The 12,659-nt window shown below is 43.8% G+C and overlaps 1 protein-coding gene across 3 annotated transcripts in view; it reads left to right on the top strand.

Moving 5' to 3' along the window:
* ULK1 (unc-51 like autophagy activating kinase 1) overlaps window positions 1–12,659 on the top strand; it is a 76,616-nt gene that overhangs the window by 7,186 nt on the left and 56,771 nt on the right. For all 3 annotated transcript variants that reach the window (XM_086856004.1, XM_086856006.1, XM_086856005.1), the window contains exons 5-6: window positions 8,999–9,031; window positions 9,820–9,856. In XM_086856004.1, the coding sequence (XP_086712130.1) occupies window positions 8,999–9,031; window positions 9,820–9,856 (70 nt within the window). The remainder of the gene's footprint in view (window positions 1–8,998; window positions 9,032–9,819; window positions 9,857–12,659) is intronic.

Raw genomic sequence — 12,659 nt, forward strand, 5'->3', positions numbered from 1 at the left:
TAGAGGGAGTTGTCTTGCCGCATTTCTGAAATTATGATCACTGTTTTACTCATGCTGTGTGTAAAGCACATACCTGTGTTCCTCTCACATGATTAAGGTGTCATGGAAGAGCTGGCGACGTGGTGGTTAATGGCCTCCAAAGCTCCTGTGGAAGGTAGCATTACTCAGACTGTAATGACAGATTAAGGAATGTTTCCCAGGAGTAATCTGGAAGGCTGTTGTGTTCACAGTTTGATAGCAAAGCTCTGGTGGCTGCTTTTTTGTGCTGTTGCTCTTGAAGCTCCACCAGTGTTTCCACCATGAAAATTTCCACTGTGTAAGTCCTTGTGATGACTGAACTCATTTGGAGTGAGCAAAGCCAGGAGGTGAAGATTTGGATGATGGATGGGAAGAGATGTTTCCTAATCAGTGGCTGGGTGGGATTAAATTCAGGTGGAAAAACACTGTTTGAATTTATTTCAAATATTTATAGGCTCAAACCAAAGTCTAATTGAAAGATTTAATTTTGTGACTGGACTGAAGCTGCCACTAAACTGTGAAACTGCAATAAACCTATGTGTCTGAAAAGCTCATCTTAGTGCTCAATCTTGTGTAGAGAACTGAGGGTACAGTTCACTTTCATGTTTCCTCCCTTCTCCTCTGGCTTTCCTGCACCACCTGCCTTCCCACCTGTCGATATCAACTGAAAATCTTTGCACAGCAGGCAGACCCACAAACAGAGTTTGTGCTGGTGGTAGGAATCCAAGCTGGGTGGCTCTGGGTTTTTTTGGAAAAACACCCAGAGAACTGGATGTAGATCTTCCATGAGGCAAACAGCCTCTATCCCAGAAGTGAGATACACTGGGAATGAGAAGCTAAGCACAGGGGTGGTCAGCAGAGGTGGTGGTCTTTGCAAAGGCAAGGAGAGGTTTTTGGTTTTGTTTTGTTTTCAGAATAAGATGGTTTTGCTTGATGTTTTTTGTTGTCTGGCTGGTGTTTGTTTTTTTTTTTTTCCCTGCTGTTACTTACATTCATGTAGCAGTAGTAAATGGCAAATTTGGTGGAAAATTAACATGAATGATGTGATCTTCCAAGGCAATGTTTCTCAGGTGCAGACCCAAACATACTTTGCTTAAGAGAAAGCATCTTAATTGTCTTCAGATGTTACATTTCCTGTCTGAGAAATGTAATAACAAATGCTCACAGGAGAATCCAGGGACGAGCCCTGCTCATAGATAGCTTTGGAACCTCTGCTGTGCTTATTGTATAGCAAAGATGCACTTTAATTGTGCATTGTCTCCTGCTTTATAATGTGCAGACCTTTAATACTACCATAAAAGTAGCGATGCTGTCAAAATGCAAAGTGAGGATCTCAGAGCTGCATTTGTTTACTAAGCAAGGTTGTTTCAAGGAGGGGCTGATAGAAATGAATCAAATTGTGCATCACTGGTTGCTTAGGGCAATGATGTTCAGTCTGGCTGCAGGAGCACCTGGCTTGTCTCCTAGCATCAGAATAACAGGGGGAATTAGGTCAGCTGAGCTGGCATAGTAGGGATCAACCAGACAGTGTGGTTCCGGTGGGGGGGAATGAAAGACGCACAATTTTAAATCATTAGGGATCCCATTTAGCAAAGCATCTCACAAACCTCCAGGAAGGAGGAGACTCCCAGGCAGCTCTGTGTGCATTGGTGGCCTGGGGTGTGAGAGCTGCTGGTGTGATGGGGACCCCAGGCGCTGTGGGTGGGCTCTGCCTGTCCCCACGGGTGCTGTGTCACCTCACCCTGCACACACCCCACTCACTGAAGACTCTTCATTTGCGTTCGATGCTCTTTTCATTTGGTTTGCAATCATAGCCAGCACACTAAATATGTTCAAAAGTGCTCATTTCTCTGTTGTTTGAACAGTACAGGTTTGATCTCATGTTTCTCTGGCTTCCAGTAACTGGATTTTTTTCCCTCCTTAAATTAACACTGTTCTTACTTGAAAGAAAACTCATACTCTCTTTATACCCCTTGTTTTCACCCCTTTGTGGTAACAAGTGTGCTTGTTTTCTTAAATCTGGTGAATGAAGTATGAAATAAATGGATGGAAAAGAGAAGACTTGCAAAGGCCAGTCTTTCATGTAGCTGCAATAGAAAGCCCTGGGAGGTTGGGCCCCTAATTTTCAGAGTTGCATTAAAAAAAACACACCAGAAAAACCCAAACCAAAACAACTCTTACAGAGTATCAGACTGTGTTTGGTATATACCATTAAAAAACAAGCAATTCTCAACTTTATCAATGGGACTACATTAATTAAACTAAAATCAAACCTTGGGATTGAGTCACTGCTTGTATTTGCACATATCTCAATACATTAATGTGTCTCAATGAGTGTGATTAAAACTGAAATATCCACATCAAGCCTTAGCTCACCCCCCACTACCCCTGCTCATTGGGCAGGCTCATAAAATGCAGCTTTAAGGTATGCAAGGATTTAATTCCACTACATGTGACTGAGCTTAAGGTAATGGGGAATTCAACCTTAAATGTTCAGTTTATAGTATGGCTGCGATACAGGAAGGAGATGAGGAATAAATACAGAAAAACAAATCGGATCTTGATTATTTTTGTCATTGTTAGAATTCTGTAGTTTCCTCTCTTGATAACATTAACATAATGCATTGCCATTTGCACAGGAGCTTGCTTTTGTTTGAAAAGGCTTCTAGATATTATTCTGCCTGTTGGCAAAGGGGTAACTACTTCCTTCCACCCCATGTGAGAAAGTCCAAACTTTTCATGATTCTGCTGTTGTTGCTTTTTCTACATTCTCTTATTCTTGCTGCAGCCTGCATTCAGTGGTCTTTGGGCAATGGTGTCTCCCCAGTTTCTGGCTGAGTGGCCCAGATGCTGTAGGAGCTGCAGTGTTACCCCCAGAGCAACGTGGTGCTGTGAGAAGGGATTGCTTCTCAGTGTTCCAGCAGCACAAGTCTTAATTTGCTCTGATGTGCATGTTCTTGGTCTTGCCTCGAAGCTCTGTGACCTGTGAAACCCAGCACTTTGTTTCTGCGCCCCATAAGGAGGTGAATCCTGTACTTTGGTTTCTGTGGTTAGGCTGGGTGGCAGCTCCAGCTGTGGCTTGCTGTAGTGTGCTGCCCTGCACAGGGCCCCGTCTGCCTGCAAAGGAGAGTCAGGTTTTTCTCTCTGAGCTCTCTGTGAGTGTGTTGGGTGTCAGAGCTTTGTTTGAGGCCAGCAGTGAGTTTGTGAAGCCCAGCAGTGGGGCTGGGCTGAAGGAACCTGTTGGAAGCTCATGTCCAGTGGAAGGGATGGTGAAGTTCAGGTCACTTGAAGGCTGAGCTGCCTCACCAGCAGTGATCCCACCTGGCTGTGGTGGTGTGAGCTGCCTGGAAAAGACCAACTCCATGGACATGACGTCCTGTTTGTTTTCTAATGTCATGCAAGCAGGCTTTAGAACTGTTGCCAAGGGGATGGGAAATAGTCTCCCTCCCTTCCTGAAGCCTGTGTAGTACCAGAGAATGGTTTTCCTGCTGTTTTTAATCTGTCCTGAAATACAACCTGTCCTGAAACAACTCATGTGTTTTACAATGGAGAGTACCTTAGTGTCTGGAATGGGGCAATGGGCAGTGCTGACCCTTGGCATTACTGTTCTTCCAGTTCTACAAAAATCTGCAAGGCCACCCATAAATCATTTTAGTGCTGCAGGGCCTCCCTTCTGCTTGCTCTATATCCTACAGCAAGCTGGCAGGTCAAAAGGAAGCAGAAGAAGCTTGTGGACCTTACCCAGTCCTGCTTCTGATATTTACTCCATGGGATCTACATTAAGAAATTAGAAGCCCTTATTATTATTTTGGAAAGTCACAGATCTGCTGACTCTGGAAATAACACTTTGCAGTAAGTAGCAGTAGATTTTGTCTTTCTTAATCTGAATTAATTATCTTCTGAATTTGAAGCCTGCTCAGAATATTCTTGAGTTCCTTATTGATGTTCAGGAGGAATGAGGAGGATAACCAGGGCCAGAGAGCACAAGAGGCTCTGAGACCTGTTTTTCTTTTCTCTTGGGGTCAAAAGGTATGTGAATATCTTCTGACTATTTGCTTTAGATCAGTTTTCCAAAGTATGAGCACTGATAGGTTCTCCACACTTCTGATTGATGTTGCTATTGTCCCTTATCTTGCTTCCGTTCCAATAGTTGCATCAGAAGATAATCCTTGCATATCATGACAGTTTTCCTTTCCCTTTCCAGAGGCTAGCCTGCTCAAGCCAAGCTGTGAGCCAGAGTGAAACACTACTAGGTGATTTGTTTTTTGGAAAGTTTTGTCCATCTCTGGAAAGCAGCAGTTTTGTTTTTCCCAAACTCGGTCAGCTTGGGAGCCCTGCCTGAGCTAGGGACTTTCCAGGTGCCACTGGCCTAAGAATTGTAAGCAAATTCTGTAAAGCAAAGTTGTGCCTGTTTGAACTGTTTGTGACTCCAGTGCCACTGTCAGAAAGCAATGACTGGAGACCACAAGTCAGAAGGGCACTGGCTCCATGAGATCCTGCTGGCAGAACAGGAGGATGTGGAGTGCAGTGGTTCTGCCACAGTGAGGGGCGGAAGTAGCAAAGAGAGAAAGAAATAAAAGCTTAGCTTTCAGTTGGTGTCGAGTTATCTTCCACTGTCAGACCCTCAGCTTTATATTATGCTTCTGTTGTGTTGGTGCAGTTGGTTAAGTCCTGGTCCTGCTTAGAGAGATCCATGTGCAGCAAAATTATCTTTGCTTGACAGCATCTCTGGGTGCTGCTGAAGAGGTAGTGTTGAGCAGCTCATGGTAGATATCTGCTGAGATGCACAAACCTTCTGCCATCACAGGGATGCCAGCAAACACCCAGGGGAGGAACAAAACTGGCCTTGAGACTTGAGTGCTTATGGCTCCTCTGCTGTAGGCAACAGGAGCCTTATCAGCCCTACAGTGCTCGGCACATGGGTGTAACCCTGGAGCTACCTTCATCTTCACTGTTCCTCCTGCATCCCCCAGTTGCCCTAGAAAAAAGGCCTTGTGTGAGGTAGAAGTCATTCTTTGCTGGTTTTCCCCCAGAGGCTACTACTACAGCACTGGTCTCATGCAGATTGGTGAGAACACTGCACTGCTGAGAGAATCTTGGAGTGTTGTGTAATCAGATTTCCACTTTTTTTCCATTGCTGAGCACCTTTCTAAACTTGGTGGCAGGCTGAGTGCAGGGGTAGAGTACAGAGGAGGATTTTTCTAAGGAAAATTCCTCTCTGAGACTTTTTAAGCTGTGGTAGGAGGATGACTAACTGTGGGTACACCCAGACATTTCCCTTTGGACACACCTAAACACACTCTTTCCAAGAAGAGGATCATGCCACCTTCCAGTATGGGTGGAGAGAAAATTTAAAGGGAGACAGGACTGTTGGGTTTTAATGTCCATAAGGCCATGTCTCCTGGTGTCACAGTGAAGAATTTAAACAGAGTACAGTCTTGGGGTAATTTATGGTGTATTGCTAAATGAGGTTTCTTCATTTCTTTGTCCTCCATCAGCAGATGTGTGTTATTTGTAGACAGCAGAGGCTGTTGCCTATTTTTACACTCAATTAAATTGTAACTTCATCGCTGGGGCCTCTGCTGCAAGAACAAGTCAGGCAATGATCCAGACTGATTAATTATCAGCTTAATGCCTTTGGCAGAGGCATTTTGCTGCTATTGTGGGGCATGGTCAGGGTACTGCTGCCCTTTGTGATGACAAGAAAAGTTAGGGGTTATGTCTGTTCCCTTCATTGAGCTTGTTTAGTGTCAGGATTAGGCTTGGCTGTACAGACTGGCACATGTGAATAAGAGGTCCAGAGGAAATCATCTGTAACACTTCTTGAACATAAGCCTCTACAAAAATACAGCAAACTGTAATACTTTTCTTGATGTGGAAATGAGTGGGTTGGGCATTTTGCTTTGGTTTTCAGAGAAACTGGTAGCTTGCAAAATTTGGCTTGAACTATTTTTTTCCTTGTTTTGTTAATGACAAAATTGTAAATATAGTGGAAGGATAAAAATGGACAAGAAGTAGTTTCTGCTGCTGAATCAGCTTGAGAGAAGTCCATTAGCCTGTTTGAGAAACCAGAAGTCTCTTTAGACAGCTGAGTCTATTTTAACCACAGTAAGCTCTACTGGCTTTTTCCAAACACTAGTTTGTTTCTGGGACCCTTCTTGAAATAAATGTTTAGTTTAGTTGGCAAAATTCTAGAGATCTCTTCTCATAAGCGGGTCTTGAAATGCTGAAGCTCAAATGTGTAATTTTGTTCTCCTTGCTACAGGCATCTGTGATCTGAAAATACCCTTGCTAGGTGTTCCTCTGCTGCTGTGGGTGCAGCAGGGAGGCCAGTTCTGCCTGGTGAGGTTGAATTTTCAGAGGGTGCTGTTGCCAGTGATGACTGGGGGAGACACTGACTTCTCTCCTCGAAGCCTTTCAGGCATTGCCCTCTTATCACACCAGCACAGAGTGAAGAGATAAAACCACAACCACCAAGGTCATGTTGTTGTTGGGAAAGTCAAGCAGAGCATCTCCCTTTCCTGTGCAGGTCCTTGTTTAACCCTGGTCACTGCACACACTGGCTGCCAAAAATCAATGACTTCCTTGGTGATGTTTGTTTACAGAGTCTTTAAATAATGTAGAGTAGAAAAACAACCTAACTGCAGAGTGTACATTAGCTGTTGGCTAATAAGTTATTACAAATATCTTCTGGACTTGGTTTGTGTAAGCTCTGGTTCCTCTTTGTTTTCTATACAGGTAATAATATACTGAGCTTCCCCAAACCCTGCTGGCACCATACATATTAAATTGCAGAGTTACTGAGCTGCAGTGATCACAGCATGTTTAGCCAAGAAGCGTCTATGAAAATTGTTTCTGCAGCAGTGATGAACTTGGTCTGGGCTGTAAAAAACACTTCAGACACTTCATGTGTGCCCAACAGTTGCCCTGCAGTGAGTTCCCTGAGCAGCTGCATTGCACTTCTGGTGTATCTCGTATCTTCTAGTACCTCAGGGCTGGAGTTCTTACAGAAGTGAAAGTCCTGGGTGTCTTTTATCAACCTTGGCTTTCTGCTGTTCCTGCTTAGGAGGGAGAGCAGGAGCTGGTGGGCTTTGAATGCTCCTGAGAATTCTCCCTCAGTGCTCTGTCATGTGCAAAGCTTCTGGTGATGCTTGGGATTTTCTTCCTGCACTGCTTCCCGGGCTGGTGCTTTTAACCACAGGCTGGTTTTCCACTTCATCCAATGTGTGTATGAAATTGGATGACTTAATGTGTGCTGCTTTCAAATGCAGAGGTTGAAAAACAAAGCCTGTTGAAAGAAGTATTTGTCATGCAAGGAAGTGCAATGAACACTTTCTTGAAGTATCACAGAATATTGCTTTTTGAGCAAACAAGGGGACTTCTCGAAGCTCAGTGAGCTTGGCAGTGAGAGCAGCTGTAAGAATCAAGGGTGGCCTCAGGCTCTGGTGGACATTTGAGCCCCTCCAGGGAATGTGGCCAGTCCCCCTGCAGCTGTGGCTGAGTCCTCAAATCACAGATAATTCACTTTCCTTCTTTCTCCCTCTCTTCCTCTAACCAGTGTTCAGCAAACATCTGGAAACCCAGATTTCATGTTGTGAGGTTAAAAGAGGATAGAAGAGAAAGTGAGAGATGCTTAGGACTCCAGGCATTGACAAAGGCAGGGAATTTGGTACAGCTTGATAGGAGGCAGAGTCCTGTGGACAGACCAGGGTGAAAGGGCTGAGAGCACACAGTGGAGACTGCTTGGAAACTAAACAGCTGCTAGGGTGGATGCTGGGGGTTTTGAAATTATTTGGGTCAGAAGAGGAATCAGGTGCATAGGCATCTAAACAGCCTGTGAGTGAAGTCATGCTGCCCTGGAGCCCTGGAAATGGAGTCTCTTGCTCTGCCTCTGCTTTCAGGACTTCTCCACTCACCCACATAGTTGTTGCCTGTGACTGCTCCCAGCTGGGCCTTGAATTTAGGAGTGACTTCTAGCTTACAGATTTTATGTAGTAGGTCTACTTCTGTCTGACTTCTGTTTCAACAACAGGATTTAGTCATTTAACCCCCTGGTTCTACCCAGGGTCAGAATATTTGGCTGTCTTCATGTCTGTTCTTTGGCAGTGGTTTGGTGGCTCTGCTGGACACGTGCCAGGTAGCTGCTGGTGTCACCATGTGCTGCACAGCCACCAAGGTTCCTGTTATGGCTCTGTGGTGCTGTATTTTTGTGGGAAACACTTCTACACTATCCTGTGCTTGTACCACGGATATCTGCACGTTTCCCAGGGGCTGGGGAGAGGTCAGCTAAGGCAGGAGGTGAACTCCCAAGATGGTAAGAGCATCATAGTGCAGCACCTCTAGTGAGTTTAGGAAGATGAGCATTTGGCCTGGGCTTTGCTGGTGTTGACTCCTGTTACAATCCAGAAAGTTTTAGCCACCTGATAATGGCACTGTTAAGGCATGCAGAAAATATGGTTGGCAAGTGTTATGTTTTTGGTGTGAGATCTTTCCTTTTTGCCCTCTAAGGGAAGGTGAGTCTCTTGGGCACTTCTCAGCCATGGGGTTGAAGTGCAGGTCCCAAAGTTGTGCTGCTCTTATCTTTCTGTTCAACCTAGTGCTGCTCATGTGGGCACAGCTGCTCTAAAGGGCCAAGTTAAATGTGGAAATGATTAAGGCTCTAAGATAGCAGTGTGCCAGCATCTGTGTTGCGTGCCACTGTTAATCCCTGGAGCCCGAAAGGACATGGAGACCCAAGCCACAATACAGGAGATCAGCTTGGTTAAACAGATGCACTCTCACAAACCAATAATATGCTTAAATACCTGGCATTTTCAAAGCAAGCAGTCTTCCAAGAATTAACGTAAAATGTTTGTACCCTTTCTTCAGTCTGACTCATAGCAGAGAACAGATGATCTGCTTAAAAGGCAATACAGCAATTAAATGTCTGAAACATTTCAGTGCCTAAATCCCTTATTTTTTCCATCTTTTATTTTCCTAGGAACTGGCAAACTCTGTCTACTTGGTTATGGAGGTGAGTGTCTTTTTTTTTTTTTTTAACCTCCTTCTCCTTCCTCTTTCTCTTTTTAAAGTTTTTAAACTCATTTTAAGCAGATGAGCATGTTTCACAAGCGGTGCTTTCCGCTGGCAATCTCACCTGTGAGGCTTTGTTAACCTAATCTGCAGCTCAGGCCTTGGAGAGTGTGGGTGCAGAGAGCAGCCAGGGGATTTTACCTCTTGCTGCTCTCAGAAGGTGGTGCAGGCACAGGCTTAAGCAGACACTGAAGCTCAGGGGTCAGATGGGTGCCACGGGGGAGTGTGTGTTGCACATACACCAGAGAGAATGTTCTGGGCACACATCACCTGCAGAGCCTCTGAATGTTTTCCTTCCTCTGCAGTTCTCACTTGGAGTCTTGTTGACTTTTCTTAATGATGCGGAACATTGGTGTGAGGAGTTTCAGTTTCCAGCTGTGTCCACTCCCAGGCTTTCCTCAAACAGCTTTCTGCTGGTGTCTCCAGTGGTGACCCCTCTGCTTTGTTCTGGTTTTACCTTTCTCTCTGATGTGCTTTGAACATGGATGTGCACAAAAGCTGTTTGATGCTGGTGTGTCATTATGCAACATAACATTTATGGGAAATAGGACAGGAGAGGAACCCAGAGGAATGGGGTTTTTCCCTGCCAACTTCTGAATATGTGTTTTGACATGGGTGATTTTTTATATTTAAATACTGTGATAAGCCTGCCATCCTACTGAAGTTTACTGTTTAACTTTTTAATCTTTGATTTGCCTGTATTAACTGAGCTTTCTGTTGTGTTTGCAGTACTGTAATGGTGGTGACCTGGCAGACTACCTTCACAGTAAGTATGGAGAATATCCTCTGTGAGGTTCACCCTTCATAATCATTTGAAAACTGAGAATTCATGACAATAAATGCTGGTCTTAGAGCTCTTTCTATGTAGGTCAGTAGTTACATATTTCAGTTACAATGGCCTTCTAGGTTAAACATATTTCAACGCTGCTAAGGACACAGTTTGTCTTTTCTTGGTGATTGACAAAAAGCTATTTATACTGCAGATTTGCAGTTCTGTAGCATTGGATTAAAATAAGATCCCAAGAGTATATTCTCTAAGTTTACCCCTAAGGTGTTCCTGCATCTAGGGCAGAACATATTTCCTGTTTCAGCATATTGAGGATGGCTGTGGTGTAGCCAGTAGTGCTGTGAGGGTGACAAACCCATTAACTTTGGGATCTTCTGGAGAGTACAGCACATGTATCTGGGACTGTGGTGCCTTGAAGAACCTTTTTGTGAGGCTCAGGAGTGTCTTTGCCATCAAGCCAAATGCTTTGCAGGTCATCCAGCTGTATTGCTGGGACTCAGGCAACCTCTCCAAGTATTTTTCAGTGCAGCAAAGGTACAGGACCCTGGCCTTTGTGAAAATCACCTTGCACCTCAGTACCTAGAACAGGTAGGAGGATAAAATGTTTAACAATATATTTGGCTGCACTCAGACACAGCCTTTTTTTTTTTTGTTGTTGTTTTTCTTTTGGCCCTGGCTGAGGTTTTTTCTCTTAAAGTAGCTTTCTGGTTGCTTTGGATGTTAACTAGAAGATTACTAAATGCAAAGAGACAACTTTAATCTCATTTCATGTGTGGCTCTGGGTCATGGTTAAACAAAGTTTGTTCACATTGTTCAAATTAAAAGCTAGTCAGCTGGATAATACTTCAGGCTCTTTATTGCTGCCTGGAAATGGCAAAAATTGAAGGATTAAAAGATAAATTTACATTTGCCCTGCAGCTAGTGTTGGTGTCCCGAGAATGATAATTTGGGGCTTGATGCTAGCATGTCACACTCTTCCTACTGGGTAATGAATTATATTTGTGGACTTGAATTTTCAGAAAGGGTTTAGTACTTGCAGGAAAAAGAATATTCTGCCTTTCATGTCTTTTGTTTGTTTAAAGTATGGGTGAGATAGAAGTGAAAGGCATTTTTTTAAAATAATCCAGGTTTAGTGTGCTTTGTCTTAGATATGTTTTGCATCTTTTGGGCATTTCTGTGCTCTAAAAGGAGCATCTTCCATGGTGGCAGAATGCTCCTATGAACAACAGTGGAGGATGGCTTTGTATTTGGTACCTTCTTTTTCTTTCTGAATGCAAATTTTATAAATGCTTTTAAAAAATAGTGAAACTTCAGTTTTACCAGTGCATGGGCTTTGAAAGCTAAATTGTTTAGCTTCCATGCACATGAAGTGAACCTTGATCTTAAAGCACTGTGCTGTGCACTCTTACTGGCAAGCCTGTGTGTGTAAACAAGCAATTACAGAAAAAAATTACAGAAGCGAGGATTTATAATAAATCTTCTAGTCTGTACTGGTACTTTTGTGTGTACATTGTTGTCTTTTCCTTTCTGCCACCCTCCCCCCCTGAAAAAAAACCTCAAGAAAAAAGTGAAGCATGCAATTAGTTAGGTTGTTAATACAGCTCACTTCCTGATTTATTGATTGAAATTACTGAGGAAGTTGGTGGCTAGTTTGAGAAAGTGACAATGAATTGTATTTTCCAAATAAAATTCAGTTTTACCCCGAGCTTGGTTTGTTTGAGTGTTACCTGGTGCAAGACTTGATCCTTCTTTGCCTGAGTTCATGTGAAAAAGTTAACCTTTAGCTCTGTTTTTACCAATAAAATATTTTGGTTTGGTAACTGTAAAGATTGTTTTGAGTGGGAAGTTGGTGCTCAGTTTTATTTTAACCCTTTAACACTTGTGTGCTGGTTGCTGGTGAAGAGAACCCAGCAGGCACTGATTTCCAGAGGGAGAAGTCAGTAAGGGAGTACAGCAAGAAGGTTTAGTTAATCCCAGAATTTAGATAAGTGTCAGCTTTCTGCATCCCACCACATGCTCCTGTGGAGTATCTCCTCTTCCAGCTTCTGCAGGCACCCTGGGTGCTTTTGACAGGAGTGGTTTTTCACTGAAATCTCATCTTGGAAAGCTTAGATTTCTTCAGTTTTTGACTGGTACTCAGGAGGCTCATTTCTATTGAGTGGCTATTGTGCTGCTTCAGTTATTTTGATAATTGTGTGGTGGTGTTTAATTGCAACATCTACTTTCCCACTGGCTCCTCAGACATTTGTGCTGGTTGTTCCTGTAACACTTAAGCAAGCAGCACATGCAAATCCCCTGGTTCTCATTGAATGAGTTGCTTGTAAGCTTCCAGATCCATTCTGCCCTCTAATTACAGGCATTAGGCAATATGGTAATTCCATGTTGAATGCCAAGGCACTCTAATTCTCCTTGTCTTCATGACTGGAGGACGTGCATAGGTGCACGTTGCAGCGCGCTGCGTGTGTCTGGCTGGGTTATGGTGTTGGGCAGCCCCATCTCTGTGGTACAACCCGAGGCTGTTTGCTGCACAGCTGCTGTGGTGGTGGTGTCCTTTAGTGGTATAATGCAATTTCCCTTCTGGGAGATCTCTAGATGTTGCTTTCACTGGAGTCCATCATGTGTTGAGCTGAGAGTGGCAGGTCTCTGCTGTGTGTGGTAGAGCAGTGGGAAGTGTTACAGAAGTGACCAGCTTCTGTGCAGAAATAACTGGAATTCTGTGTCCTCAGGAGGTCAGAGCAGACTGGTCTGAAACTCCTTAAATTCTGTGTGTTGGCGTTGGCAC

This window comes from Cyanistes caeruleus, chromosome 18 (genome assembly GCF_971803275.1).
Source record: "Cyanistes caeruleus chromosome 18, bCyaCae1.hap1.1, whole genome shotgun sequence".
NCBI classification, from domain to species: domain Eukaryota; kingdom Metazoa; phylum Chordata; class Aves; order Passeriformes; family Paridae; genus Cyanistes; species Cyanistes caeruleus.